The 24,828-nt window shown below is 44.6% G+C and overlaps 7 protein-coding genes across 10 annotated transcripts; 6 read left to right on the top strand and 1 right to left on the bottom strand.

The window, feature by feature from the left end:
* Positions 1-1,195: 1,195 nt before the first annotated feature.
* Positions 1,196-1,872, top strand: LOC111080487 (ribonuclease H2 subunit C). Its single transcript, XM_022376124.2, has 2 exons — positions 1,196-1,661; positions 1,727-1,872. The coding sequence occupies exons 1-2, from the start codon at positions 1,272-1,274 to the stop codon at positions 1,799-1,801; spliced, it is 465 nt and encodes a 154-aa protein (XP_022231816.2). The 5' UTR covers positions 1,196-1,271; the 3' UTR covers positions 1,802-1,872.
* Positions 1,805-2,731, bottom strand: LOC111080486 (methylosome subunit pICln). The gene is made up of 2 exons (XM_022376123.2): positions 2,547-2,731; positions 1,805-2,491 (listed from the first exon to the last, which is right to left on the bottom strand). The coding sequence occupies exons 1-2, from the start codon at positions 2,663-2,665 to the stop codon at positions 1,939-1,941; spliced, it is 672 nt and encodes a 223-aa protein (XP_022231815.1). The 5' UTR covers positions 2,666-2,731; the 3' UTR covers positions 1,805-1,938.
* A 315-nt stretch (positions 2,732-3,046) lies between these two features.
* LOC111080484 lies at positions 3,047-6,986 on the top strand. Its single transcript, XM_022376121.2, has 7 exons — positions 3,047-3,464; positions 3,532-3,752; positions 3,814-4,617; positions 4,695-4,849; positions 4,930-5,928; positions 5,993-6,306; positions 6,369-6,986. Exons 1-7 carry the CDS (start codon positions 3,328-3,330, stop codon positions 6,748-6,750), a joined length of 3,012 nt encoding a protein of 1,003 aa, XP_022231813.1. The 5' UTR covers positions 3,047-3,327; the 3' UTR covers positions 6,751-6,986.
* A 197-nt stretch (positions 6,987-7,183) lies between these two features.
* On the top strand, positions 7,184-7,711 carry LOC111080488 (protein PET100 homolog, mitochondrial). The gene has a single exon (XM_022376126.2). The coding sequence runs from the start codon at positions 7,303-7,305 to the stop codon at positions 7,543-7,545; it is 243 nt and encodes an 80-aa protein (XP_022231818.1). The 5' UTR covers positions 7,184-7,302; the 3' UTR covers positions 7,546-7,711.
* A 1,337-nt stretch (positions 7,712-9,048) lies between these two features.
* LOC111080485 (facilitated trehalose transporter Tret1-2 homolog) lies at positions 9,049-10,629 on the top strand. Its single transcript, XM_022376122.2, has one exon. The coding sequence runs from the start codon at positions 9,100-9,102 to the stop codon at positions 10,495-10,497; it is 1,398 nt and encodes a 465-aa protein (XP_022231814.2). The 5' UTR covers positions 9,049-9,099; the 3' UTR covers positions 10,498-10,629.
* Positions 10,630-11,198: 569 nt separating this feature from the next.
* LOC111080477 (mitochondrial import receptor subunit TOM7 homolog) lies at positions 11,199-11,683 on the top strand. The gene is made up of 2 exons (XM_022376112.2): positions 11,199-11,378; positions 11,471-11,683. Exons 1-2 carry the CDS (start codon positions 11,279-11,281, stop codon positions 11,533-11,535), a joined length of 165 nt encoding a protein of 54 aa, XP_022231804.1. The 5' UTR covers positions 11,199-11,278; the 3' UTR covers positions 11,536-11,683.
* A 1,267-nt stretch (positions 11,684-12,950) lies between these two features.
* On the top strand, positions 12,951-24,414 carry LOC111081476 (TGF-beta receptor type-1). Of its 4 annotated transcripts, none has more exons than XM_041592878.1 (8): positions 12,951-13,745; positions 13,850-14,239; positions 15,146-15,263; positions 15,395-15,636; positions 20,771-21,001; positions 21,085-21,318; positions 21,381-21,904; positions 21,980-24,414. In XM_041592878.1, the coding sequence occupies exons 1-8, from the start codon at positions 13,676-13,678 to the stop codon at positions 22,160-22,162; spliced, it is 1,992 nt and encodes a 663-aa protein (XP_041448812.1). In that variant the 5' UTR covers positions 12,951-13,675; the 3' UTR covers positions 22,163-24,414. The 4 variants fall into 4 exon arrangements, with proteins under 4 accessions (XP_041448812.1, XP_041448814.1, XP_041448813.1 ...); XM_041592880.1 differs by lacking the exon at positions 15,395-15,636 and adding an exon at positions 18,130-18,260 and having other exon boundaries at positions 12,952-13,745; XM_041592879.1 differs by lacking the exon at positions 15,395-15,636 and adding an exon at positions 16,404-16,546 and having other exon boundaries at positions 12,952-13,745.
* The last annotated feature ends 414 nt before the right edge of the window (positions 24,415-24,828 follow it).

Raw genomic sequence — 24,828 nt, 5'->3', positions numbered from 1 at the left:
ACACACAAATATGCATGCTGTCACCGATTTGTTAGTTATTAACAAAACTGCAATAGAACCGTACCAAAGAAAGGTTATTTTATCAATAAATTCGCCATTATACAAACAATTTTGATAGCGCCCGCTTCTCTCCGCACCCTTCTTTTGCTCCAGCAAGGTGAGCCAGGTGACAGGTAGGGCAGGGTTTGCAGGTAGCCAACAAAAATATGCACGAAAACGAACTCACCCGAAATTTTTTTGCTGCTTTGCTGTTACCGTTGTTGCTGCCGCGGCTGCTTTGAAAACAATTCACACGCACATGTCTCGCTCTCTCACATACGCACACACACACACATGGACACAGACGCCCTTCTCTTGCAAGGCAAGGGAACTGAGGCTTAACTTTATTATGTGTTTCATAAATTGTATTATATTAAATTCCACTAGGCGTTTAATTAACTTTAATTTAGCTGCTGCTTTTGTATGGGTGCGCCTCGCATTTGCATTTGTATTTGTACGGGCGTGTGTGTGTGTGTGATGCAAAAATTTGCAATAATAATCAATTGAGGCAAATTTGGTGGCTCGATTCACTTTAAATTTATTATAAACCATACACATGTGCTTATATGTACGCTCGTCTATATGTAGTGTGCTCTATTTCAGCGCGATTGCAATAAATATTCTTTCGTTTTACGCACGGCGAACGCGAGCAACGGAAGGGAAGGCAGCCAACGACCGAGGGAGGTACGGAGGGGAGCAAAACCACGAGAATTTGTTAATAAAGCGCGTGCTATGCTTCTGCAGCCATTCGTTATGGATTTTCACTTTTTGATTAGTTAAACTACATTATTAACTGCCCTGTCCGTTGCTTTTGCGCACGTTTATAAACTAATGTATCGCAGAAATTAGTTCTACGAACGCCATTTTTGTTGGTGTGTTTCAGTGGTGGTAAACGTATTTCATCAGCCAAGAGCCCGTGTTGAGCACTTGTTACCACTGTTGCAAAATCAGCTATTAAATAGCTAGATCTGGCTCTTTCTAAAGTACGATTGCTAGCACCATTTTACCTGCATATAATTATGGATATGCTTATAAGTCCGATACTAATGTCGAATTTATCAAAGTATAAAAAATAATGGAACTTTATGAATAAATTTACTTAATTTGTTTTCAAGCTGACTATTTTTTCCACGGAAAAGGCTATTTTTTCCGACTCACAACACTTGGAGTGCATAGTTTTGGCGGCACGTCGCTGGTTTTGTTTACAATTTAATTTCTTTCTCTAATCCATAATGTCGATTACCTTGGATTTCAATGGGAAAAACTTGGCTAAAAGCAAGCCCCTGCAGTTGCACTATTTGCCAGCTAAAGTAAATGGCGACGGCGAAGCAAATGTCGAGACGTACTTCAGCAATTATACACGTGAAGCACCCGAGTACGGATCGGGGATCCTGACCAATGCCTTGCGCGGATATCCTTTGGTGGGCGATCGTATACAAGTGCCCGAAGGCTATAAGGGCCTAGTCCTGCAGGAGACCGAGAAGCCTTTGAACGAGTCTGCGGACCGTCAATTGCGTCTTACCGGTGTTTTTGACGAGTTCACCTACTGGAACTACGATAAAGTCCCATCAAATGGCGATCCCTACAGACAGGCTTTGCTCATGGCAGATGTGGCCCAGGCGGTAAGTACATAGGTACATGAAGCTTTCCACTGTGACAAATATAAACATATTCGCTGTTCTTGCAGCTGTCCGAACCCATAAGCGAGGAGCATTTGGAGGCAGAAATCAGACAAAACCTGGAAAGCAAAAAGGAAAATTAGCTCTTTAGCGCGCTTACAGCGTTTATTATATAGTTTTCCAAAAGCTAATCAAATATAATCTTAACATTTCATACACTTTAGTCTTAAATTTATATAAGATTCCAAATATAAATACGGAGTTTAGTATCTGTGTTAGTTCATTCATCGGCATCCTCGAAGCGCTCATCGTCGTCGTCCAGGGTCAAGTTCTGCATGCCTCCTACTTCTCCTCCGTTGCGGCCAAGTGTTAGAGCATCGTCGGCCATATCCTGGTCCTCCAGGACCATTCCACCAGCATCTTCCATGGGGTCGCTGTCCTCCGAATTGCTGTCAGCCGAGTCCGGATGCAGGGCCTGGCAAGTAGTCATGGCGCGGTACATCGTATCGACTGTGTGTATATCCTCGGGCAGCAGCCAGCACTCTGTAACTTCCTCAAACTGCTCGTCCACAGCATCCTCAAAGTTCTCATCGTCTTCATCGTGCTCATCGCTTCCGTTGCCCTCGTCAACGTCTGCCTCTGCCCCGCCACCGTTCTGCCCATTGACGATTGGCTGCTGCGGATTTCCTCCATACACGCCGTTCCACTCCACTTTGTGGTCCAGCATGAAATAAATGCACTTCCTTGGGTTCGACGAAATGCCATGTAGGCTCACTTGCTTCCAGTCGATGGATATGCCGTCGGGTAGGTCGCTTGGTTGCCAAGAGAGAGAACTGAAACCGAGACAATAACAATTGCAGACGCCGGCATTTTGGCAAGCAAACTCACTTTTGAGCTATGTAAACGGTGCCCTCGCCCACAATATTGTCGCCCAGCTTGAGCTTGATATTGTTGGCCGTGTACAGCAGTCCATGTTCCGGCGCGGAAACTGGCGTTATTAATACCATTTTGATACGCAAATATTAAATTAATTTTATTTCAATAGTAAAAACGCGTCTGCTTATCGATAAAATATACCGTAAATATACTGAGGAAGAAAACGAACTAAGTATCGGTATTTTTCAGACACTCATAAGTGTTGGTAAACGTTGCATATAAAAAGTAAAATTTGGAATTTCGACTTATTAAAGTGATTAAGAGAAGTATTAGTGTACAGCTACTAATTCTTCGTCATGGGTCTGGCGTTTGCACACACAATGCACACAATTTAATAATCCAAAAATCAAAACAGGTAAAATTTGGGCCCATTTTCTTCGGTATATTTGAAAATTATATGGTAATTTCGGTATTTTTCTGTGGCTCTGACGGTATATCTGATCGGTATAGTTTTGTAACACTGGCGGTTTGGTTTCTGCAGCGCGTCTCGTCTCGCTTAATTTTCCGCAATTATTCCACCAGCAAAGCAATCAACAAATATGCTGTCAAGCAAGAAACCCTCTCAATTGTACTGCTAGAAAACGTAAATTTGTTAAAGTAAGTCAGCCAGCCAGTGAGTGTTCTGCTTCGGTCTACGGAATCTACGGAAATCCTTTTCGTTCGTTGTTGTTGTTTTTGTTGCTGTCGCCCTGTATACGCCCTCGCGTATCGTGTAAGCGGATCGGATCGAACAATGGACATGGAATACGCTAACATCAATGAAATCAACGACCGCGACCTGGTGACACGCATGCGCAGCTGCAATTATGAAAAGTACAAGTCTCTGGTGCGCATGCACCTTTCCTTCGAGCTGGAACTGAACACCGACGAGTAAGACGTCACAAGCGACTCGCCCCGCCCACCAAAATATAGTACTTACCACTTGTATGTGTTGCAGGTTTGACTTGCCGTGCCATGAGATCGTCTACGAAGATAAGGGCAAGCTAAAAAAGTGGAATCGCCTGTCCAAGAAGAATCGCGGACCTGCCACAGGATGCACGGCTGGGGCAGGCAGTAAGTCGGCGGGCAACAGTCCCACGGAAACGCTGCAGCAGCAGATCGATGCAGGCTTCCTCATGCATCTGGAGGAGCTGAAAGATTTTCTCATGCTGGAGAAGAGTAAGTGGCAGAGAGGATGGCGAAACATGGTTATTCTAATGGCGGAGTGGCCTATTCTCAGATCTCACCCAGGAGGGACTCTTCCGCAAGACAGGAGCCGTTTCTCGACAGAACGAGCTAAGGATGCACATCCAGCATGACCTGCCCCTGGATTTGGAGCTGACGGGATTCTCGGCACACGACTGTGCCACCGTTTTCAAGAGCTTCCTGGCCGAGTTGCCAGAGCCTTTGCTCACAGACGCCCACTATCCGGCACATTTGCAGATAGCGCCGCTTAGCCAGGCACTGATTGGGGGTCAGGTGGCGGCTACCGCAGAGCGTCAGCGGCATCTTCTCAATTCGGTGCAGCTGCTCCTCCTCCTGCTCCCCGAAGAGCATCGCGAGCTTCTGCAGCACATTATAGAAATGCTGCATGCGGTGGCAGAGCGTGAGGAGAGCAACAAGATGACCGCAGAGAATCTGGCCACCTTGTTTACGCCGCACCTGATCTGCCCCAGGCAACTGCCGCCCGAGGTGCTCCACTACACGGCAAAGAATATGTCCAGCATTGTGTCGTACATGATTCGGCAGGGCCTGGAGATCTTCGAGGTGCCCGGCAAGCTGGCCATCGATATTCGGGCGTACTTTCTTGAGCGCAAACGCAAGAAAACCATGTCACCGGAGCAAACGCTCGACGAATCCATCTCGGACGTCTCGACGGTCAACACGATGTACACTTTTGTAGACCGTGCCGCCACTGCAGCGGCCAACAACAGCAATAACACGGACACTGAGCTGGCGCAGCTGTACGCTCACATTCAGAGCCTGCCGGAGTCCTCCAAGAAGCGTCGACTCATCAAGCAGTTCAACAAGCAAAACGGACAAGGTAGCCCATTGTCGCCTCAACTCTCCTGTCTGTTCCATTGTGGCACTGCCCTCACTGATTCCATTCGCTCGTTTAAGGCACACCTCTGCAGGTTGTGGTAATGAATCGTCTGAAGAACAACGAGGCCACTCGCAGTGCCAAGTCCTTGGGGGACTCCATCAAAAAGCACATCTTCCACAAGAGCCTCATGTCGCGCACCCCCAAGAGAGTTCCCCCCAGCTTTCACACGGAGGTGAGTCGCAAGAGAAACATTTTGCCAAGCATTTATATCATTTTGTGTCACTAACCGCATGTCTCTTCATCGTATCCTAGACGCCCAATTTGTCGCATGTGAAGCAGCCCAAGCTGCGTGTGCTGTTCCAGAGTCCCACACCACCGACACCCACCTCATCGAAGGGCACAAGCGCCACCTTCACCTCCATTGCTACTAACCCCTTGCATCAGCTTCAGAAATCCATCTCATCCACATCGCTCAAAATTGAGTCCTCGTCCTCGGACAGCAGCTCCAGCTGCAGCATTTCTGCTTCCGCCAGTCGCCAACAAGCGAATCAGCTGCCTGATGGTGTGGCTGCTGTCCGAGAAGAAGACGAGATCGATGCCAGTTGCTGTATGACGCCAATGAAGATAATGTCAGCGGCTGCCAAGCAGCTGATCGACAAGAAGAGCGTGGCCTGGGACGAGCATCGCCTGATCGAGGTCGAGGAGTACTCGAATCCCTGTACGCCCGTGCAGCAATCCACGCGCTACAAATCGGAGCCTAACCTCTCAAGTATCCTGCCCCAGGTTCCAGGCGAAGAGCAAAGCGACGACGGCGACGGAGCACTCACCCCCATTGTGGAGGTGTCCAGCTCAATGGCGGCCAGCTGCAGCAGCAGCCACCACATGGGCAAGTTGATAACCCGCAAATTGATGAAGGGCGTGAGCATGGGCAATCTAAGATTCCCGTTCAACACCCCGGAAACCACCAAACGATTGGTGCGCAGTGTATCGGCCACCCTAAAGCGGCGTCCCAGTGGGGATGAGGGCAAGCATTGCCCGTCGGCAGCAGGTGCTCCACTTCTGGAGGACGTGGACGGTAGCGATGACGACGATGACGATGAGGATGGGGTCGATGACGATGACGATACATTGTCAGAGTCAAATGGCAGCTCCAATGAGTTGCCTGCCATGACCGTGGGCTACCAGCAGATCCTGCAGAGCAGCGTGTGTCGCAACATGGATCTTATAACGAGCACACCATCTCTCCACATGGGCCGCCGTTCAATGTCGCCCATCACTAAATCGACGCAGCGCATGCCCAAGTCCATGCAGGTGGGCGCAATAGGAATAGATTCCCATGTGAAAGATCCATTTTTGATGCCTGATTTCATTGCAGGAATCTATTATGACGCCACGCTCCCGCAAACCCGTAATGCTGCTCAATGCCTTGGGCGGCAATGGCGACAAGCAGCTAAACCTGAGCTTATCCGAGCAGGATGAACAGGACTCGCTAGCCGGGACGCCCGTAAAGCAGCGCGAACCACCCTCTCTGCACAGTGAGGACGCTACTTCCCTTGGCGGCTATGCGGAGATATTGAGACATCAGCAGGGCTATGGCCTGCTCAGCTCCAGACAGCGAACGTGCAGCAGCAGCAACAGCAACAGCAATGAGGAGTCCAAGCCTCCGAACGCTCTGTCCAGTGATTTCAAGTTAGTCGCAATAGCCAGATAGCAGATTCCGCATGGATCTCACATTCTAATTTGATCTTTAGGGAATATCTGCTCACACGCAGCGTGCTGACTGCCAGCCCGGCGGATTTGTCGTTTGCCAGTCGCTCGGATGATTTCGGTGGAGCCAGCACCACCCAAGACATCGATGACTTCGATGAGGCCGAGCTGAGTCCCAGTTTGCTGTACTGCTTGGATGGCAATGAACCTGCTGCAATGGTATCGCCCTTGGGCAATGCCAGTGCTAGTGCCAGTGCCAGCGCCACAAATGGTCGCAAACGATCGGCCGGCACACCACTAAAATCTCAACTGATAACAGATGATGCGGAAAACAAGGAGAACATGCATGTTCAGGACGATCACGTGCGCACCAAAAAGCTGCTTATTACTTCTCCCGAGGAGTATCCAGGCGAAACAGCCCTGTAGCTTTAAATATTACATGTGTAGCTTTTGCATAAACTAACGTTAAAACCGTTGTACGGTTTTAAAAAATCATCTCTCATCAAAAATATTGCTTCCGTGAAATTATTTGCGGTGTGACACGTGTTCGCGCCTTGTAACTGACCGCGTTTTACATTTTAAGCTAAGAATATTACATTATAAATGCATGCCGACGCAAAAAAAAAAAACAATAATTTTAAAAATACATATATATTAATATATAATCAGAAAATTACTCTATTCTGTTGCATTTATTAAAAGTAATTTTCTATCCAATTACATACTATGTTATTATGGTGGTTATTTAGCGTTATATTAATTCCATTAATTCGTAATAAATATTTGAACTTTTAACTGCATATTTATTTTTTGCCCAACACTGGTTTAAATTTCCACCGTACTTTACCCAACACTTTCTGGCATGTCGAACAGCTGACATTTGTTGACAACAATTTCGCATCAAAAGAAACACAAATTTTATTTGGAAATTAAGTTTTACAAGAGATTTCTGCGTAAATAGCGACTAGTAATTCCATAATGGGAACCTGGGTTCTCGAAGTCGCCAAGATGGGCATGTACATGGCATTTCCGGTAGCTCTGTTTCACATCTTCAACCAACCGGAATATTTCGAGGAATGGGTGACCAAAAAGAAGCGCGAACTGTATCCACCCGAGCACAAGAGTCATCGCGAGGAGCTGCAGCGTGCCATACGGGAGCATCACGAGAAACATGATGCCAAAATGATGCGCGCCATGGAGGAGGCAGAGCGCAAGAAGTAGAAATCCAAATCTGGATCTGGATGTACCCACCCACAGTTTCGTTATATAACACCAATTCGATCATCCTGCAGCTATGGGCACGTACCTCCGGGTAAACTGAAACTGTAAACACTCTTGTATTGCATTTGTAATGCGACGTAATAAAGACTTGAATGCACCCCGAAAACACTCATCCATCCTGGGGATATGATGAGTGGAGCAGGCACCAACGCAAGCACTGTCACCTGACTGTAAATCATCGGCGCATGGCTTCGGTGCCCTACTTGAAGCGGAATGTTGTGCAGCTCATTATCTAGCCAAAAACATCTCTAGTGCATTAACACAAAACAAGGAACCAAACCACCGACCGCACAGCGGATTCGCTTCATTGGAACACTTCAAATGGCCATTTTCAATCTATATCAAACGATAGACGCTTATCAGCTGGCGAGCACTCCGAACGTTCTCCGCTACCACCTGGTCTGCTTGAATGGGTCCACTGCTGTGGGGTTCCATACGCGTAAACAAAATCCAAATCCAAACGATCAACATCAATGAGGGCGCTACATTCCTGATAACTTGACCGCCATGTGACCGTTGTCATAGGAAATTTGTCACAGTTTTCAAAATGTTCCTACATGTGTTTTCGGCGTGATGCCTTGGCGATGAGTTGTGTTAGTGGCCAGATTAGATGCACTCCAAGCGATTTAAGCTCGCCCAGCCATTCAATTATTTTGGTGGGTAATGTTATTATCTACTTTCACACGACTCAATAAATAGAAAAAGGTTTGCCCTAGGAAATGAAGCTAAGCGCCGAAGAAGAAATACTCTTTTGGAATGGAATTTCCTATGGCAGCTTTATAGTGTTCCACCTGGGACTAAGTCTTACTGAGGTGATGGTCATGTTAAAGCACATAAAATGCTACATTTGTTGGGCGATGCCAGCTATATGATATAGTGATCCTTTATTGAACAAATCTTAACGAAATGTCGGAGGAAAATTTAAAAAATATATATATCTACACATTATTCCTCCAATAATGAAATAAAACATGATTTCGGAACGTAACAAATTGAAATATATAGTCAAGAAGCATCCCTTTGGCGCAAAAGTGTAATCAGTAGCTCCAGATAGCTGGACTGGCATTGAACGGATTGTTATAGTGGCACTTGATTGTTCTTACAATCGACAATAGCAATACAAATACATATATGTGTGTGTATGTGTGGTTTGGCGGGGGTGCATGCATATCAACAGCCATTTAATTAGCGGTTTCAGATTCCAATTGGTTTTTGGGCACTTTTGGTTACGTTGAAGTTGCGCTTTTCACATCCCTGCCTCCCCCCGCTTCCGCTCTAAATGTCCACAATTGTAGTGTAGAATCTGATTTACGACACTCTCCAACTTCGAGTGCTTCCCAATCTGCCAGCGGTGACGCCTCCGACTCAAGCGACGCTGTGATCTGCGCCAGCGTCGACGCTTTGGTTATCGCATTCAGTACAATTTGTCAAGCCCAATAACGGTCTGCGTGTCAAATTCAGTTCCATTATTTCCATCACGGAGAACAGAACATAATGTCCAAGGGATCGGTACTACCACAGTATATAGCCGGCTTGTCGGCCAGTTTTGGCGCCTTGTGTATGGGCGCCTCTATCGGCTGGTCCTCGCCGGTGGAGAAAATGATCACGGAAAACTCGGACTACGGCTTTGACATATCCTCGAGTCAGTTCGGCTGGATATCCGCGCTGCTGACACTAGGCGCCACCGTCATCTGCATACCCATTGGCTTCATGATCGACTGGATTGGCCGGAGGCCGACTATGTTGGCCCTGATTCCACCCTACATGGTCGGCTGGGTCCTGATGCTGTTTGCCAATAATGTGACTATGCTGTATTTTGGCCGTTTCATCCTGGGCATGTGTGGCGGCGCATTCTGCGTGACTGCACCCATGTACTGCACGGAGATCTCAACGACAGCATTGCGCGGCACGATTGGCAGTTTCTTCCAGCTGCTGATCGTATCCGGTGTCTTCTATGGCTACTTGGTGGGTGCCTTTCTCCCGCTGACTACGATCAACATTCTGTGCTCCATTCTGCCGCTGATCTTTGCCGCATTTTACTTCTTCATGCCGGAGTCACCTGTTTACCTGGCCATAAAGGGACGCAACGAGGACACCGCCAAAGCGCTCCAATGGCTGCGCGGCAAGGATGCCGACATCAGCCAGGAACTGAAGGAGATCCTCGATGAGTCACAGAAACAGAATGATCAGCCCAAGATCAATATAATGACTGCTCTACGACGACCCATCACCAGGAAGGGTCTGGGCATATCTGTTCTGCTGCAGATCTTCCAGCAGTGGACCGGCATCAACGCCATTCTCTTCTACTCAACATCCATATTCGAGGATGTGGGCGCCGGTCTCACCGGCACCATGTCCACAATCCTCATTGGAGTCACTCAAGTGACCTCAACACTGGTGGCTGTTGCCATCATTGACAAGGCCGGTCGGCGCATCCTCCTGCTGATCTCTGGCGTCTTTATGGCCATCACCACCTGCCTGATGGGCGTCTACTTCCAGATGAGTGAAAGCAATCCAGATTCGGTAATCGGCCTTGGCTGGCTGCCCATTGTCAGTATTTGCATCTTTATTGTATTCTTCTCCATTGGATTTGGCCCCGTGCCCTGGCTGGTCATGGCCGAGCTGTTCTCGGAGGATATCAAGAGTTTGGGCGGTTCCATTGCTGGTACCAGCAATTGGCTCTCGGCGTTTATGGTGACGCTCCTGTTCCCCATCCTGAAGGATTCGATTGGGCCGGGACCGACATTTTGGATTTTCACGGTCATTGCCGTTCTGTCCTTCTTCTATGCACTGTTCTTTGTACCCGAGACGAAGGGCAAGACGATATTAGAGATTCAGGAGATGCTTGCTGGAGAAAAGGTCAAAAAAACCGACAAGAACGAGACGTTGTAGATCAAACATCGATGCATCGCAGTGAACGAATTTTTGTTGCACTCCACAGTATATTACCGTGCTGTTTTATTTCATATTTAATTTATTTTGTAAACGAAACTTTTAAACGAATTAAATGATATTTTTGATGAGTCCTAATGGGTATATGACATTTGCTAACTGAATAGATGGAAAAATAGAGATAGCTTTTTGGGAAATGCCGTCAAGCTGGCTTTATGGCTATGTTGTGCTGGAAAACATCATTTTGTCTCAAGTATTGCCTCAGTTGTTCGACTGAAAGCCATTAGACGTGTCTAGAGATGGCTACGAACAATAATGTTGCATTTTGTCTCTCATGCTATCCTTCTCTACGCAGCGAAATTGGCTAAGTCTAATGTAATATAGCTATAACTAGCTTGTAATGTTAAATCGGATTTCAAAATGAGAAAATGGGAAGGTATACTTGGGTATATTTTTAAGGGTCAGATGGTTTAAAACATCGATGTATCGGAATTTTCAACGATATATTACTGATAACACTAATCAACACTAGAATTAGGCTGTGGCCCAAAATAACTTGTTCTAACTAGCTAGTAATATTAAACCGTTTTAAAGTCGTGTCCTTCAGTATATTTACGGTATATTTTAATAATGACAAAGTATATTTCGGTATATTTCTGAGGGTCAGGCGATATATTTTATCGCTAAATCCGCGGTCACACTGCATTTCATAATCTTTAAAAAATCTTACAAATCTGACTAAAGTTAGAGTCTTTGCCCAAAAAACTAAATTATATACATAATGCAGCTATCCGAGGGAGTTAAGGAGCGTCTGGGAGCTGTCGTCGGTGTAGTCCAGACGACATTCCACTGGGGATTCGTGCCAATGGTGTTATATCTCGGTATGTTTTTGTTTTTTTTTTTTGCCAGCACGCGGTGCCTTGGAAGCAGCTCGTAAATTGTTTCGTATTAATGTTTTTCAATGTGATTGCAGGTTTCTCCAAGGGAGCCGAGCCCGGCATGCCACCGTTGTCCATCCTGAGCCTGTTGTGGCAGTAAAAACTAGATAAGCGCACACTCCAACCCGAAACATGCTGTGGAAATTCCAATATGTAACGCGTTGTGTGCCATCATTTTAGTACAAATTGGATTTCCTGGCATTTCACTATTACCTAAAGCTATCGCAAATACATTTTTGTTTATAAAAGTTAAGCGTCTTTAAGTATTCCGCCTAAATGCATTTCCTGAAAAACTATATAACATAAGCGATGGGTGGGCGGAGATTCTTTTTACAAAGAGCTATATGTAAATACATACATGTGTATATTTAGGTTTTTGGAGTTATATGAGATCTTGTTTATGCACATGGCTGAAGCGTCATATTAATATTTGTTTTTGTGTCGTCTTTCAGGAGCTGCGGAAAATATTAATATATCAGAATTCTGTGGTCTCGAAGGAAAGGGATTTGTTAGTCACAAATGCCATTCAACAAATGCACAATTTAAAATTTCTGCTGCCTTGTACTCTTATAACCTGCGAAAACTTCAAGTTTGATGTTCTCGAGTGCCAGTTTCAGTTTTACATGTAATCTGAGATTATGTTTGAGATTTAGCTTGGGGCAGCATAATTTGGTGGGAGCTTGTGGTTCTAAAAACAGCTTTGGCGTCTAGTTTCTCGAGAACTTTTTTTTTTTTAATAATTCAAAGTTCGTAGTTTGGCGGGCTTAATCATCGGAAATATCGATAGTATAATAATAAGGGTGCTCAAGCCAAACATTTTATATAATATTATTTTAGGCTCGTATTCCACTAGACTCCAAAACCAATTTAGATTGAGAAGCACAGTTATAAATTGTCATTATACCGTTTCTCTGCCGATACGCTGCAATAAAACAAAAACACACTAGATCGTATATATCGTTCGCTCACTCTCCCATTTGGTTTCCCATTTGGTCCGTCTTAGCCTGAAGTGTATTGGAATACTTCAGTTATCAAAATTATATTGTAGAAAATATGTGTTCGTTTGTTCAAGCTTATAATATTAAATCGAATGTTAAAATTGAGGACAAATATTTTCTTTGGTATATACACGGTATATTACGAAAGTCAGAAGGTATATTTCTGCGGTTTAGAAGGTGTATTTTATCGATAAATCTTGTTGGTCCGTCTGTCCTTTGGAAACTAGAGCTGTCAAACGATTGATAGTTGAGCCATCGATGGTTTTCAATGTTTTGAAAAAAACAATTGATACTATCGTAATAGTATCGGGCTCAAATAATTATTAAAAAACCATTGAAACCTTTTAGATACTTGTCCATTGTAAAAATTAGATGCCACCTGTCGATTTGTTTACAAATTCGATTTTTAGAGCAGCCAATCCAAACATATCAAAAACGCAACAACTGAAGCTCGATACTATCATGATAGTCGCAAAACCGTCGATAGTAGCGGATAGCAGAAAAGCAACGATACTATCGATAGTGCCCTCGATGGTTTGACACCTCTGCTGCACATAACTTTTCTACATTTAACATAAAAATAACAGGAATTAATACAAACAACCAAGTGCACAATACGCTTACAAGTGCCGGCCACAATTGTAAATAACGGATTGTTGCAAATCCACTCGCGATAGTGCGGAAATCACGTGATGAAAATACGCCTGAAAATTGCCCTCTCGTCCGTGAAATGTGATATATTTTTCATCCAATTGGGTGGAAATTGGCTAAATATTAGACTGCATCGAGTGCCGCGCCAGTGTTGTGATCAGTTGAACACCCCACAAGCCATGCAGCGGCAAAATGTGAACCTGTTTGGACGTACTCAGTGCGAGTCCTACGCGATAAATGCGCAGTTTAGGGGACATTAGAGGCCGTCTGCAGAGGACTTCCTCCGGCCCACCCCACTCGCAAGGGCACGGCCCAATCGCTCCCGCTCCCGCGCCACCTGCACCTATTCCTGGCATACGGGGAAGAAGAAACAAATAAATTGCATCGAATCCAATCCGATCCAGTCCAGACTTTGAACTTGCACTTGTGTGGGTGTGTGACCGCGTGTACGTGTCGTGTGCGTGTGTGTGTACGGAAAACAAAAGAAAAGCCCCCAACGTGATAGGCGCAGGGGAAGCAGCGACAACAAAAAGCGAAAAACAGCCCCCGTTCCCGTGCCCCTGCCCCGGCTATTATCAACACAAAGACAAGATGTTCTCCCCGCCCTGGCAGCTCTTCATGGGCGCTCTGCTGCTGCTCAGCTCCAGCAGCTCCAGTTTTGGTAAGTCGGGCGGTTCCCGTGGGGTTGGAAGGATGGAACTAGGGGCGGCCCTCGTGCGCTTGCCTCAGGTGCGAAACTAACCTAATTTTCGACTCACCTTGCAGCCACCCCAATTGAATTGGGCATGAATACCAGTTCCTCGATTGGAGCCACCAACTCGGCGTTGGTGCCACCCGTAGCAGCAACGACGGCGACAAGGGCGCCAATAGTGAAAGCGGACGAAACAGCTGGCCAGGCTTATCTAACAAAATCGCCGTCGCCGACGACATTGTCCGCTGATAACAGCAGAAACCATGACAGCAACAGCAACAGCCATAGCCACAGCAATAACAAAAGCAGCCTCAACAATAGCAATGGCCACAGCTACAGCAACAACAGTGCAGTGGCTATGCTGCTGCCGCAAGACGGCGATGGAGCAGTCGCTGCCACACAGCAGCACGCCACGCAGTTGCCACCCTTCGTGCCGCAACAGCAGAGCAGCAAGAAGCACAACAGTAAGTCCAAAGGCAGAAGAGGATCAGATCATATCAGATATGGACAGGACAGGCCAGGCCAGGCCAGACGAAAACGCTTAATGAATGGAGAGCAGCAGTCGCAGTGGCAGTTGGCAGCAGCCATGCCTCGCGTGACTTGACTGTAACACCTCAAAGACTTTGAATGGAGCTAAAAAAAAGCCCACCGGCCGTCTGGGTCGTCTCCATTACGAAAACTCAAACTCCCAGCTCCAGCTCCAGACTTTGTGTTTCTGTCTCCAGCTCTGTCTGGCCTCGTGACGTCATCGCGCGGTGTCAATGAGCTGCAGCCGCTAGCCAGACAACTCTCGTGCCCCACTCCCACGGCATTCCGCAACCAGACACCCCCATCTGCTGCCATTCACTGCAGTGCATTGCCTGCATTGCATGCACTTGCAACGGCCTGCACTCGACTCGGAAGCGGCAGTGGCAGTGGCAGCGGCAGCGGCAGAGAAAAACCCCCGGGTAGCGGCACGGGTAGCGTAGCAAGCAAGCAGGGAGGGGGTAGAAGTAGGAGTGGCAAAAAACTGGTCGCTTTGTCTGGCCCTCCACTTTACACTTGTCTTCTTCCCATCGTCTGCTTTTGTTAATGCTAAATGCTTTTGTTTTTGTTTTATCACGATCTACCTCTGCCTCTACCTCTGCCTTTGCCTTTGCCTCTGCGGTGCGTTCGCGTGAGTTTCGCCAGCTGCCTTGTTGGCATGGTTATGGGCAATACGCCCTGTGGCCAGCATCGTCCAAGAGATTCTAATTGCCTAGCATATGATTTATGATGCGCTGCTCCCAAGCATTAATTTTCCAATTAGTTTATATTTCACATTTGTAGATTATAAATATTCTATCTAGCCTAGCACTAGCTGATTTTGCGCCCTCTCTTTCTCCCGCTAGAAACCGTGAAATGTCACTGCGACATCTGCAAGGAGACGAACCACATCTGCGAGACGGACGGCTACTGTTTCACGTCGGTGGAGAAAAATGCGGACAATAAGATCATCTTCAGTTTCCGGTAAGTCTTGAGACTGGCCCAGTGCGGCCCCCACTTGTTAGTTCATATGTAGCGTAGCTCTCGCACTATCCAATAATCGAATATGAATGTACATGTGTGTATAATCGAGCGGCATCCGATCCCCGGTCCAGATGCCTCAATATGTCGCAGAGCTTTCCGCCGGGCCGATTCATCTGGTGCAACGAGGGTCGCCATGGCGGACCCACGGCACGGCCGGCCGCACGCAGAGGCGGACATGCCTGTTGCAACGATCACGACTTTTGCAATCGGCAACTGCGGCCCGTCATCAAGTACTATGCGGTGGCCACGCCCACATGGGAGGACGATGACAGTGATGGTGCCATACGGCAACAGCCGCCGGCCACCTTCGAAGGTGCGTGCGCGTGTGCACGTGTTTCTTTCCCGCCCAACTCCCACTACCACAAGCCCGCCCCAATCCCACTCACTCTCTCGCTCTTTCTCTCTCTCTCTGTCTGTCCTTCTGTCTCACTCGCACGCCGTTCAAGAGTTCCATCGTTCGTTCGTTCGTTCTTTGGACTGTATTTTCTTGCCTCGAATGCTCGTTGAGTTCAAGTTCCTGAAATGATCTCATAACCCCCAAAATGCAGAGCACTACTAATATATATAAACAAAGACCTATGAAAAAAAAACAAAACAAACAAATACTTAGAGAAAACAGAAGCTGAAGCCGAAGGGAGAAACAACCTGCAACCCGAGATTCATATGAATTGTTTTTGCTTATAATTATAATGTTTTTATTGCTACTAACCAGACCGAAATTTCCATTAGCAACAAGCGCCGAAAGAGACAACAGCCGCAAAAACAGAAGCTGCGCCGCTACATCATCATCATCGGCAAAAACAAAACAAACAAAAAATGAAAACAGAAAACAGAAAAACAACAACAAATTGCCAAGCACAACTAATTTGTTTTAATTGTTATATTTTCTCTCTCTTTCTCTTTAAACGTTCCCACTGTTGTCGAATGTTTTTGCCCCCCCGCCTCGCCTTTGAACATCCTCGCTCGCCTCTCGTTTCCGCTCCTTCCATGATAACTGTACCTGTGTACTGTGTAACTGTACCTGTAACTGTACCTATACCTATACGCGGTTCTGCACACTGACTGGGCGGCACACTTTAGTTGCCTCGAATTGAAATACGAACTGCATCGGGAGCCGCTGGAGTGCCTCACCAGCCGCATCAAATATGATTCGTTTAGGATACAATGTTGTAGGGAAGACTTCTGCAATAAGAATGAGATTATGAAGAGGATATTTGAAACAGGTACAGCCACAACAACAACAACAACCACAAAGTAACCACAAAAACAAAAACAATCAATCAAAAACAAATACAATACAATTTCTCTCTTTAGTTTTTGCACACACTCTCTCTGTCTCCCTATCTCTCTTTACCTTGCTCTTGCTCCCGCTCGTGCTCTGTTATTTACTATTTGCCTAATTATGCACTGCAATAAACAAACAAAAAAAACCAAGACAAGAACAACAACAATAGCAACACAAGCAACCAAACAAACAAAAATATGCAACACGTAACCATTTAATAATCCGTAATAATTATTAATAATTATTTTTGTTTTGGTCTAGCATTATTATGATTATGATTTTGTTTTTGTTATAATATTTTCTTTAGGTTTGCACAGCAATTTAGTTTATTAATATTTTCCTTTTTTTCTATTTGCACTTTGTTTGCTTTTCGGGTTCTCTGGGCCCATGTTGTTTTTAGCACCTACCTACCTCCCTCCCTCTCTCTCTCTTATTATTTTACTCTGTCTCTTTCTACCTTTGTCTATACACACAATATACATACAATAAAATACGTATACGGAATCCAGCTTACACCTTATCTTAATAAATTACACTTAACTTTTGCATGCAAATTCGAGTCTTGTTTGTAGTTTGTAGATATTTCACTTTCCAGCGATTCCACGGGATCTCTCTTTGTAGATTGTGGAAGGGATTTTACAATATTTGTATGTGTATTTTGGGTACAGCCTAATGCCTTGGGACTGGTTCGCATTGTGGTTCCCGTAGAGCTCTCTGGCTTGGCTTGTCCTCGGATAGGTTTCAGCTGGTGCTAGAGAAATACACAGTTGCCTTTTCTATGCAGACTGTCTACAAACATGAAATAGTTATGCATGTTTAGAGCTTTTTTTAAACCTCTAGAACGTTTTCTAGTTTATTTGCTTTTGGTTCTTGAACTTTGTCTACTCTTCTGCACATTGGGGAATCGAATTGTGAAAATAATTGGGAGAATTATAACAGAATTAGAACTGTTCTGTGATGGTTAAAATGGTTTCCCCCTCCTGCTCTCTTGTCGTTTTACCTATAAATAAAGACTCCTAGCTGCTTTTTTTTTCCTTAGTATTTTGAGGACAAACCAATATTGCTTTTTGCCAGTGCACCCTATCCCCAACACACAGCCCCCTGCCTGACGCTGCCGCTGAGTACCCCACCCCCCACTCTAACCCGAACCCCGCTCCTGGCCTTGGCGTATGTAACAAACCCCAGCTCCCATCCGCCTTTAGCCGCACACAACGAAGCTCTGCAACAAATACAAAACAAAACAAAAACAAAACAAAAACAGGTGCTACAAATTTAGTTAGTAAGTGGTAACAAAACAACAAAATACAACAAAAGCTGCTTCGCAACTGCACAAAGCAACATCTACAGCCGGCAACTACAAAAACCCTACCTTATTCTAATCTATAACTAGAACTATCCTAACCTAACCAACAAAACCCGTACTAGTATTAGTTTAAGTACTAACGCAACAACTTGAAGCTGAACAAAAACACACAGCAGCCTTACATATTACTACAAGAATACTAAATATTATGTATGTAGATGCCTGCCCCCCGACCAATTACCACCCCAAGATCCGTCCACCTGTAAATTCCGAACATCGAATGTCTCCTCACAATGTTGTCCCGACGATTTTTGCAATACGCGTGCGAATTACAGTGGGCCGATACCAGGTGAGAGTTGCACAGCCACCACCCACACCCACACCCCACCCAGCCACCAGTCCAACCAATACCACAACAATCACCATGACCATGCCCATGTAGTCTTAAATACACCGCCGACCCCTCCACCCTCCGCCATCCACCCACCATTAAAGCAGTCCACGTTCGTTTCCATTGCACCACATCATTGCGTTGTTTTCCAAATATTTTCATATACAAAAATTGTAACTTATTTAAAAAAGCTTGCAGGGACAGACACACACCTACACATGCATACATATGCGGCTAGTTGCGGCTAAAATAATAGGAGTGCTGCTATTTAAATTAAAATAGAAAAAATTCTGAGCAACGTTTATTTATTATCGCATTATTTATTATTTATTTATCGCATGCCAAAACTTCATAATTTTCTTCTAATTATCCACAAGGAAAGATTTCACTATGTACCCATAATTTAAATGATTATTTTGTAGCACTCCTATTATTGTGACCACAGCTATACACTCACTCACGAATTTGTTTACCTGTCTAACACGTACGCACCCACACACAAATACACACGCTCACAGCTACCTTGTATCCCAGCCAGCCCCCACTGCCCTCCCTCGACACAATCAACCGCACATATCCCTACTGTTGTTCGTCTTTTGAGGGGAAGAAGGTAAAGTGAAGAAAATATTTCGCTCGGTTTTTAATTCGTGGGTTTGTCCTTGTTCATTCGTTGACTTTCTTTGCTCCCACACGTCTACACATACATAAATGCATACATATACATACATAGTACATACATTTTAATATATGTAAATGTAAATCACTTTGTTATTTTATTGTGTGTTTTGTGGCCCCGGCTACTGTCCTCCCCCCGCCACACCCTATTGTGGAAGCAACAGCGACCTTTCAACTGTCAAACTGTGTCTGCGGGATGTTTTGCTACGTTTTGTTCTGCTGTCTGCTGACCTTTTTAATCACCAACATGCATATTGACTTACTAAAAACGCATTCAACAAACAGGAGCCGTTAGCCGCGGCTTTGCATACCCTTGCACAATCATCGTACATATGTACATTTATATGTGTCTATGGATGTGGTATGTATGATATTTTTATTGTCATAGTGGCATATTGATTCAGTCTTGGGGAATTCATTAATGTACACTTTTTTTGTTTGGATCGTTGAGCCTTTCATTGGTGCGCTGCAAACATTTTGCTCAAAACGCATTCAAAAAGGAAGTAAGCAAAAGCAGACTGCAACAAAAACAAACATGTCTCAAGGGCTGTGCTCCAACAGCAACAGCAAGTACAGAACCATAAGAGTAAAAGAAGGAGACGAAGAATTTGAAGAAGCCGTCGCAGTCGCGAGCTTTTTGTATCACCCCCCTCTTTCTCTTCCACCCACGAACAGTCCCAGTCTGTGCCAATGTCGGTGTCTGTGTGTATTGATGTGTGTGTGTCTGTGTGCAAGTGTGTCGACTGTCTGTCTAGGTGTTCTCTTTTCGTTTATGCAGTTTGCTCATTCATTCATGTGCACTGCAGCGTCGACCGAGCCTGCAGTTGCAGTCTGCGTCGCCGTCGCCGTCTCAGTCAAAGCTCGCTCATTTCATTCATTAATGGTGGCCGCATTTTTGTCTCGTCTGCTGTTTTTTTTTGGTCTTCTATCTTCATAATTATACCCTTAAAGAAGTTGTGTTCTTTGTTGTGACTTTTGTAAAGATAGAATAATATATATGTACGAATAAAATGAATGTAAGAAACTCTGTGGTAGAATAGAACAGAAGTGGACTAAAAAATTAAATAATATTATTATTATATACCACCTTGAACAACTTCTTGAAGGGTATTTCAGTTTCGTTGCAGCGGAATATGCACTTCCATTACTGTTCTTGTTCTCGTGCATCATCATGTTCTTCGTTGTTTTTTTTTTTGTTGTTTCTTCATTTTCATTGCACTTTTGTGAATGTTCGTGGGTTTTTGTGTGTGCGTTTGTCTGTCGATTTGGGTTTAGCTTCGGGTTCAGCTATAGACAGTCTCTTTTTAGTGGAAATCCGGAAAATTCGAAGCGTTATTTTCGCTTATTTTATGGAAAATTTTGTTTGGTAATTTATTTGGAGTATACATATATATATATATGTATGTATGTACATATGTATTAAAACTGCGCCGAAACGAGCACGGTGTTTGTAAATAACTCGTGAAATTCATGTGCAGGTATTTATGTACATCGTATGACTAAATTAAGTACTACCTACTAATCACTAACAACGTTACGCTAATCAATGCCTGTACTTCGATTTGGTTTTCGGTTTCCTTCGTTCTGTTTCGTTTTGCACCTCGTTTTGCTGTTACGTTTATCATGCACATCTAACGGTCAATGGCTTTTTGCATGCCCCCCCCGCTCCCCCCTTTAATATGTATACTCTAATCTCCGTATCCGTATTTATTTCGCATTGATTTCACACACCTTAACGGCTCTGTACTTTCGTCTGATGCCACTAACACTCGACTTCATTTGATTCCGATCAGATTTTATGCCGGAACGCACTCTGACCAGCTGGGAACTGGTCGGCATCATTGTGGGTGTGACCCTCGTCATTTGTGTGACGGGAACGACCTCCTGGTTCTACTGCCAGCGACGCAAGCGCATGGCCACCGGCAGACCGTTCACCAAGGAGGACTCCGTCTACGATCCCATACTGAATGGCAACACCACCATACACGACATCATTGAGATGACCACATCTGGGTCCGGTTCGGGTGAGTTCCGAGAGTATATGTAGCTATCTACGCTGTATCGCGCTGTATACTTACATGTTCCTTGTATCTTGAACCTCCATCAGCTGGTCTGCCGCTTTTGGTACAGCGATCCATCGCACGCCAGGTGCAGCTGTGCCACGTGATTGGCAAGGGACGCTTCGGAGAGGTATGGCGGGGACGTTGGCGTGGTGAGAATGTGGCCGTTAAGATCTTCTCCAGTCGCGAGGAGTGCTCCTGGTTTCGCGAGGCCGAAATCTATCAGACGGTAATGCTCCGACACGAGAACATTCTGGGTTTCATTGCAGCGGACAACAAGGGTGAGCCTTTGAGCAAGAGTCATGGGAAATTCTAATCCTTCTTTCACATTTTCTCCCCACAGACAACGGCACTTGGACCCAGCTGTGGCTAGTCACGGACTACCACGAGAACGGATCGCTCTTCGACTATCTGACTACGCACACGGTGGACACCAACACAATGCTGAACATGTCGCTGAGCATTGCCACTGGCCTGGCCCATCTGCACATGGACATTGTGGGCACCCGCGGCAAGCCCGCCATCGCCCATCGCGATCTCAAGTCCAAGAACATACTGGTGAAATCGAATCTAAGCTGCGCCATCGGTGACCTGGGCCTCGCCGTACGCCACGTGGAGAAGGACGATTCGGTGGATATACCCTCTACACATCGGGTTGGAACAAAGCGCTACATGGCCCCAGAGGTGCTGGACGAGAGCATGAATGCCCAGCACTTTGATTCGTACAAGCGGGCGGATGTGTACGCCTTTGGCCTGATCCTCTGGGAGATTGCACGGCGCTGCAACATGGGCATGATCTACGATGAGTATCAGTTGCCGTACTACGATGCCGTGCAGCCGGATCCCAGTATTGAGGAGATGAAGAAGGTGAACTCGCCATTTCTTTTAAATGTATTTGTTTATTTAAGCCTCATCGAATATTTTAACACCCCCCCCTCGCAGGTCGTTTGCATTGAGAAAAGTCGCCCTAATATACCGAATCGCTGGCACGCTTCCGACGTGCTCCACAACATGGCCAAGGTCATGAAGGAGTGCTGGTATCCGAATCCCGTGGCACGTCTCACGGCGCTGCGCATCAAGAAGACCCTCGCCAGCATCAGTGTGGAGGACAAGGTCAAAAACTGATTGTGGCTCTAGTTTCAGTTGCTTCAGTGACCGCCCAGTGGGAGGAGTGTCTGTACATACGAGTGCGTGCGTGTATGCTTGCGTGTGTGTGTGTGTGTGTGTGTGTGTGTGTATGTGTATGTATGTCTACTCCATGCAGCAGTAACCGTAACCTGTAACCTGTAACCTGGCCCGCGTGACCTTTAATGTCGTGGCAGCGCCTGCGAAGCAGATCCAGCAACCCGTTAAGAGAACAGAAATACAAAGAAAGCTGTAAATATTAAGTGCTTACCGATCCCAAAGGTGTATTCATTGCTATGCTTTGTTTTTTTTGCCTAGAATGAGCTCGTTGTATTCGTTTTCAGTTTGAAACCATCCTCGACACTTGTACATAGCCTTCGTTGACATTTCCGCTGAGATTTACTTATTTTTGGGACAGCGTGAGCAAAGCGGCGCTCCACAACAAACTGCCGCACTGCCATTGTGCCACCAATTAGGGCCTAGTTAGACATACATACCCACTGTACCCCACAAAAGATACAAACAACGTAAAATATATTTTTTATAAACCTTGCCTCAGACACGAGGCGTTACAACAAAACGAACGAAAAAATACAGCAAAAGACTTTGCCAAGACTGAACAGCAGTGGAAAGCAGTGAGAGATATACATACATATTATCAACAAACGAAAAAGAATTAAAACAAAAATACAGTAGATCCGAATTGCATGCACTTTTGGACTTCACCTTATCAAATAAATTTACACAAAAAAAAACCAACAACGATAACAGAAACATTGATGACGGGGGGATAAGGCATCAACCAATTTGGGCATAGACCAACCGAATCGTTGACTAAACTCAGGAAATCTTAAAGTAAAAGTAAAATTTAAATATACAAATCGGGTGCGCCGCCTGCTCACGCTTAGTCTGCCACGCCCCAAATGCTATTGCTATGCTGTGTGCGCCTACCAAGCCAACTGTGTATCACACCCACATACATATAAATCGCTTGCTGAAATTGTTCATCAATTTCGCAGTTCCGCGATCACTGCAAACCATTGCAATGGGTGGGTTGCTTCTTCATTCACACCTCATGGTTATTAGTTTAGTTACATCATCTCTACACCGCAATTACACTAGATCCATTATCCTTTAACTATAAGTCATTTTTGATTTCTTTTTCTGTTATAACCAAAGCTTGTTCTTCCTATTTTTCTGTAGTCATATAAAGATAAAGCAAAGTAAAACGAAAACGAAAACTATATTAATATTACAAAAGTATACAGTAAACTTTGTGTATACAATATACTTACATACATATATATGAATTGTGAACTATACATATTTGCTTCAATTGTAAATTGTAAGAAACTCGATGTTTCAATGAACAAACCTAAACCTAAACACATAGCTTAAGTGTGTGAACAGAGTTTGGCCTGTTCTAGAATATGTTTAACATAGCCGAGCGTTTTATTTCCCCCCCTCCCCCATCAAATGCCATAAAGCTGAACGAGTCCATTACCAAATCTACGAGAATGCAATAGTAGTTTCTACATACCAAATGATTCCTGAAACCCCCTGCGCCAGCCCCAGCCACCCACACACAATCCACAAAGACACCCACACAAGCTGAGAGATTAACGTAATCATTAATTTAAAGATTAATTAATTAATTTCGATATAAGCTAAGCTACCACTAAGCATTTTTACGAGCCTTGCATGCAAGATTGTAACTAGAATTATGATTCTATTTTAGAAACTACTCGTAAATATTAAACTATATATATTGTTATAGTTTTGGCCAGCGAAATTTCATTTCCTATATTAATTTCCTGTACGAACCAGTCTAAACAATATATTTCTAGCCTTTATACAAAACGCATTATACGAGTACATACATATATTTAGTTTATAAAACTATTCCTGTAATTGTATAATCTGTAAATAGTCCGTGGAGTGGAGAGTCTGTGCGTGCGAGAGTCAAACAAGAGAAAACGAGAAAAAAAAATTGAATTGATCGTGTTAAATGCTAAATGTTTAACTGTGTTCTAAGCTAAGTTTAGGCCGAGACTTGTTTTCAAAAGACAAATCCATAAGATAACCAACCTCCGATGGAGGTTCTTCCTACCGTCTACCGCCTACCGTTTAACTCCAACCTTTGATCCAAACCAAAAAACAAAAAAAAAAAAACAATTTCCATTGAACTGAGTTGAAGATTCAATTAAAATCGAAAAGAAACCTACACAAAAGACTTGAACAATGCGCAAAAATGTGAAACAAAAATGAAGAAAATAAAACTAAAAAAAATTATATCCTATTTTGCTTGCAAAAAGAAAATTAATTTTTGGTATATAAAGATTGAACGATTTCGAGAACTAATTACTGAAAACCTTTGCGTTGTACGACTTTTTATATTAGCTCAAGTAAGCGAAAATTGTCTCAGTCATTAATTAATGAGCGGATGAAACGTTTGTGGTGTGTGTATTTATCGTAATTGAACTGGATCGTGAGGGATATAGAAAGAGATTGAGAGATTGGAGGATGGATTTACTTGGGTGTAATGTTTAAAACAAAAGCGTTGAAAGTGTAAACAGAGTCTAACTTTTAGCTTTAAGCTGCGTTTTTACTGGCACTTTAAATAAAATACAAACACAAACAAAAATAAATAAAACAATTCTGAAAAT

This window comes from Drosophila obscura, unplaced genomic scaffold (assembly GCF_018151105.1).
Source record: "Drosophila obscura isolate BZ-5 IFL unplaced genomic scaffold, ASM1815110v1 contig_186, whole genome shotgun sequence".
In the NCBI taxonomy this organism is placed as follows: Eukaryota; Metazoa; Arthropoda; class Insecta; order Diptera; family Drosophilidae; genus Drosophila; species Drosophila obscura.
Note: the sequence above shows the minus strand (reverse complement) of the source record. Positions and strands in the feature narration are given on the sequence as shown.

Excerpts from the sequence above, each read along its gene's own strand:
- LOC111080488 (XM_022376126.2), top strand. The coding sequence starts at position 7,303 with ATGGGAACCTGGGTTCTCGAAGTCGCCAAGATGGGCATGTACATGGCA.
- LOC111080484 (XM_022376121.2), top strand. The coding sequence starts at position 3,328 with ATGGACATGGAATACGCTAACATCAATGAAATCAACGACCGCGACCTG. Across the intron at positions 3,465-3,531 it reads CTGGAACTGAACACCGACGA|GTTTGACTTGCCGTGCCATG; the intron begins GTAAGACGTCAC and ends TATGTGTTGCAG. Across the intron at positions 5,929-5,992 it reads GCATGCCCAAGTCCATGCAG|GAATCTATTATGACGCCACG; the intron begins GTGGGCGCAATA and ends ATTTCATTGCAG.
- LOC111080487 (XM_022376124.2), top strand. The coding sequence starts at position 1,272 with ATGTCGATTACCTTGGATTTCAATGGGAAAAACTTGGCTAAAAGCAAG. Across the intron at positions 1,662-1,726 it reads TGGCAGATGTGGCCCAGGCG|CTGTCCGAACCCATAAGCGA; the intron begins GTAAGTACATAG and ends CTGTTCTTGCAG.
- LOC111080477 (XM_022376112.2), top strand. The coding sequence starts at position 11,279 with ATGCAGCTATCCGAGGGAGTTAAGGAGCGTCTGGGAGCTGTCGTCGGT. Across the intron at positions 11,379-11,470 it reads GCCAATGGTGTTATATCTCG|GTTTCTCCAAGGGAGCCGAG; the intron begins GTATGTTTTTGT and ends ATGTGATTGCAG.
- LOC111080486 (XM_022376123.2), bottom strand. The coding sequence starts at position 2,665 with ATGGTATTAATAACGCCAGTTTCCGCGCCGGAACATGGACTGCTGTAC. Across the intron at positions 2,492-2,546 it reads ACCGTTTACATAGCTCAAAA|TTCTCTCTCTTGGCAACCAA; the intron begins GTGAGTTTGCTT and ends TCTCGGTTTCAG.
- LOC111081476 (XM_041592878.1), top strand. The coding sequence starts at position 13,676 with ATGTTCTCCCCGCCCTGGCAGCTCTTCATGGGCGCTCTGCTGCTGCTC. Across the intron at positions 15,637-20,770 it reads GCCGCCGGCCACCTTCGAAG|ATTTTATGCCGGAACGCACT; the intron begins GTGCGTGCGCGT and ends GATTCCGATCAG. Across the intron at positions 21,905-21,979 it reads GTATTGAGGAGATGAAGAAG|GTCGTTTGCATTGAGAAAAG; the intron begins GTGAACTCGCCA and ends CCCCCCTCGCAG.
- LOC111080485 (XM_022376122.2), top strand. The coding sequence starts at position 9,100 with ATGTCCAAGGGATCGGTACTACCACAGTATATAGCCGGCTTGTCGGCC.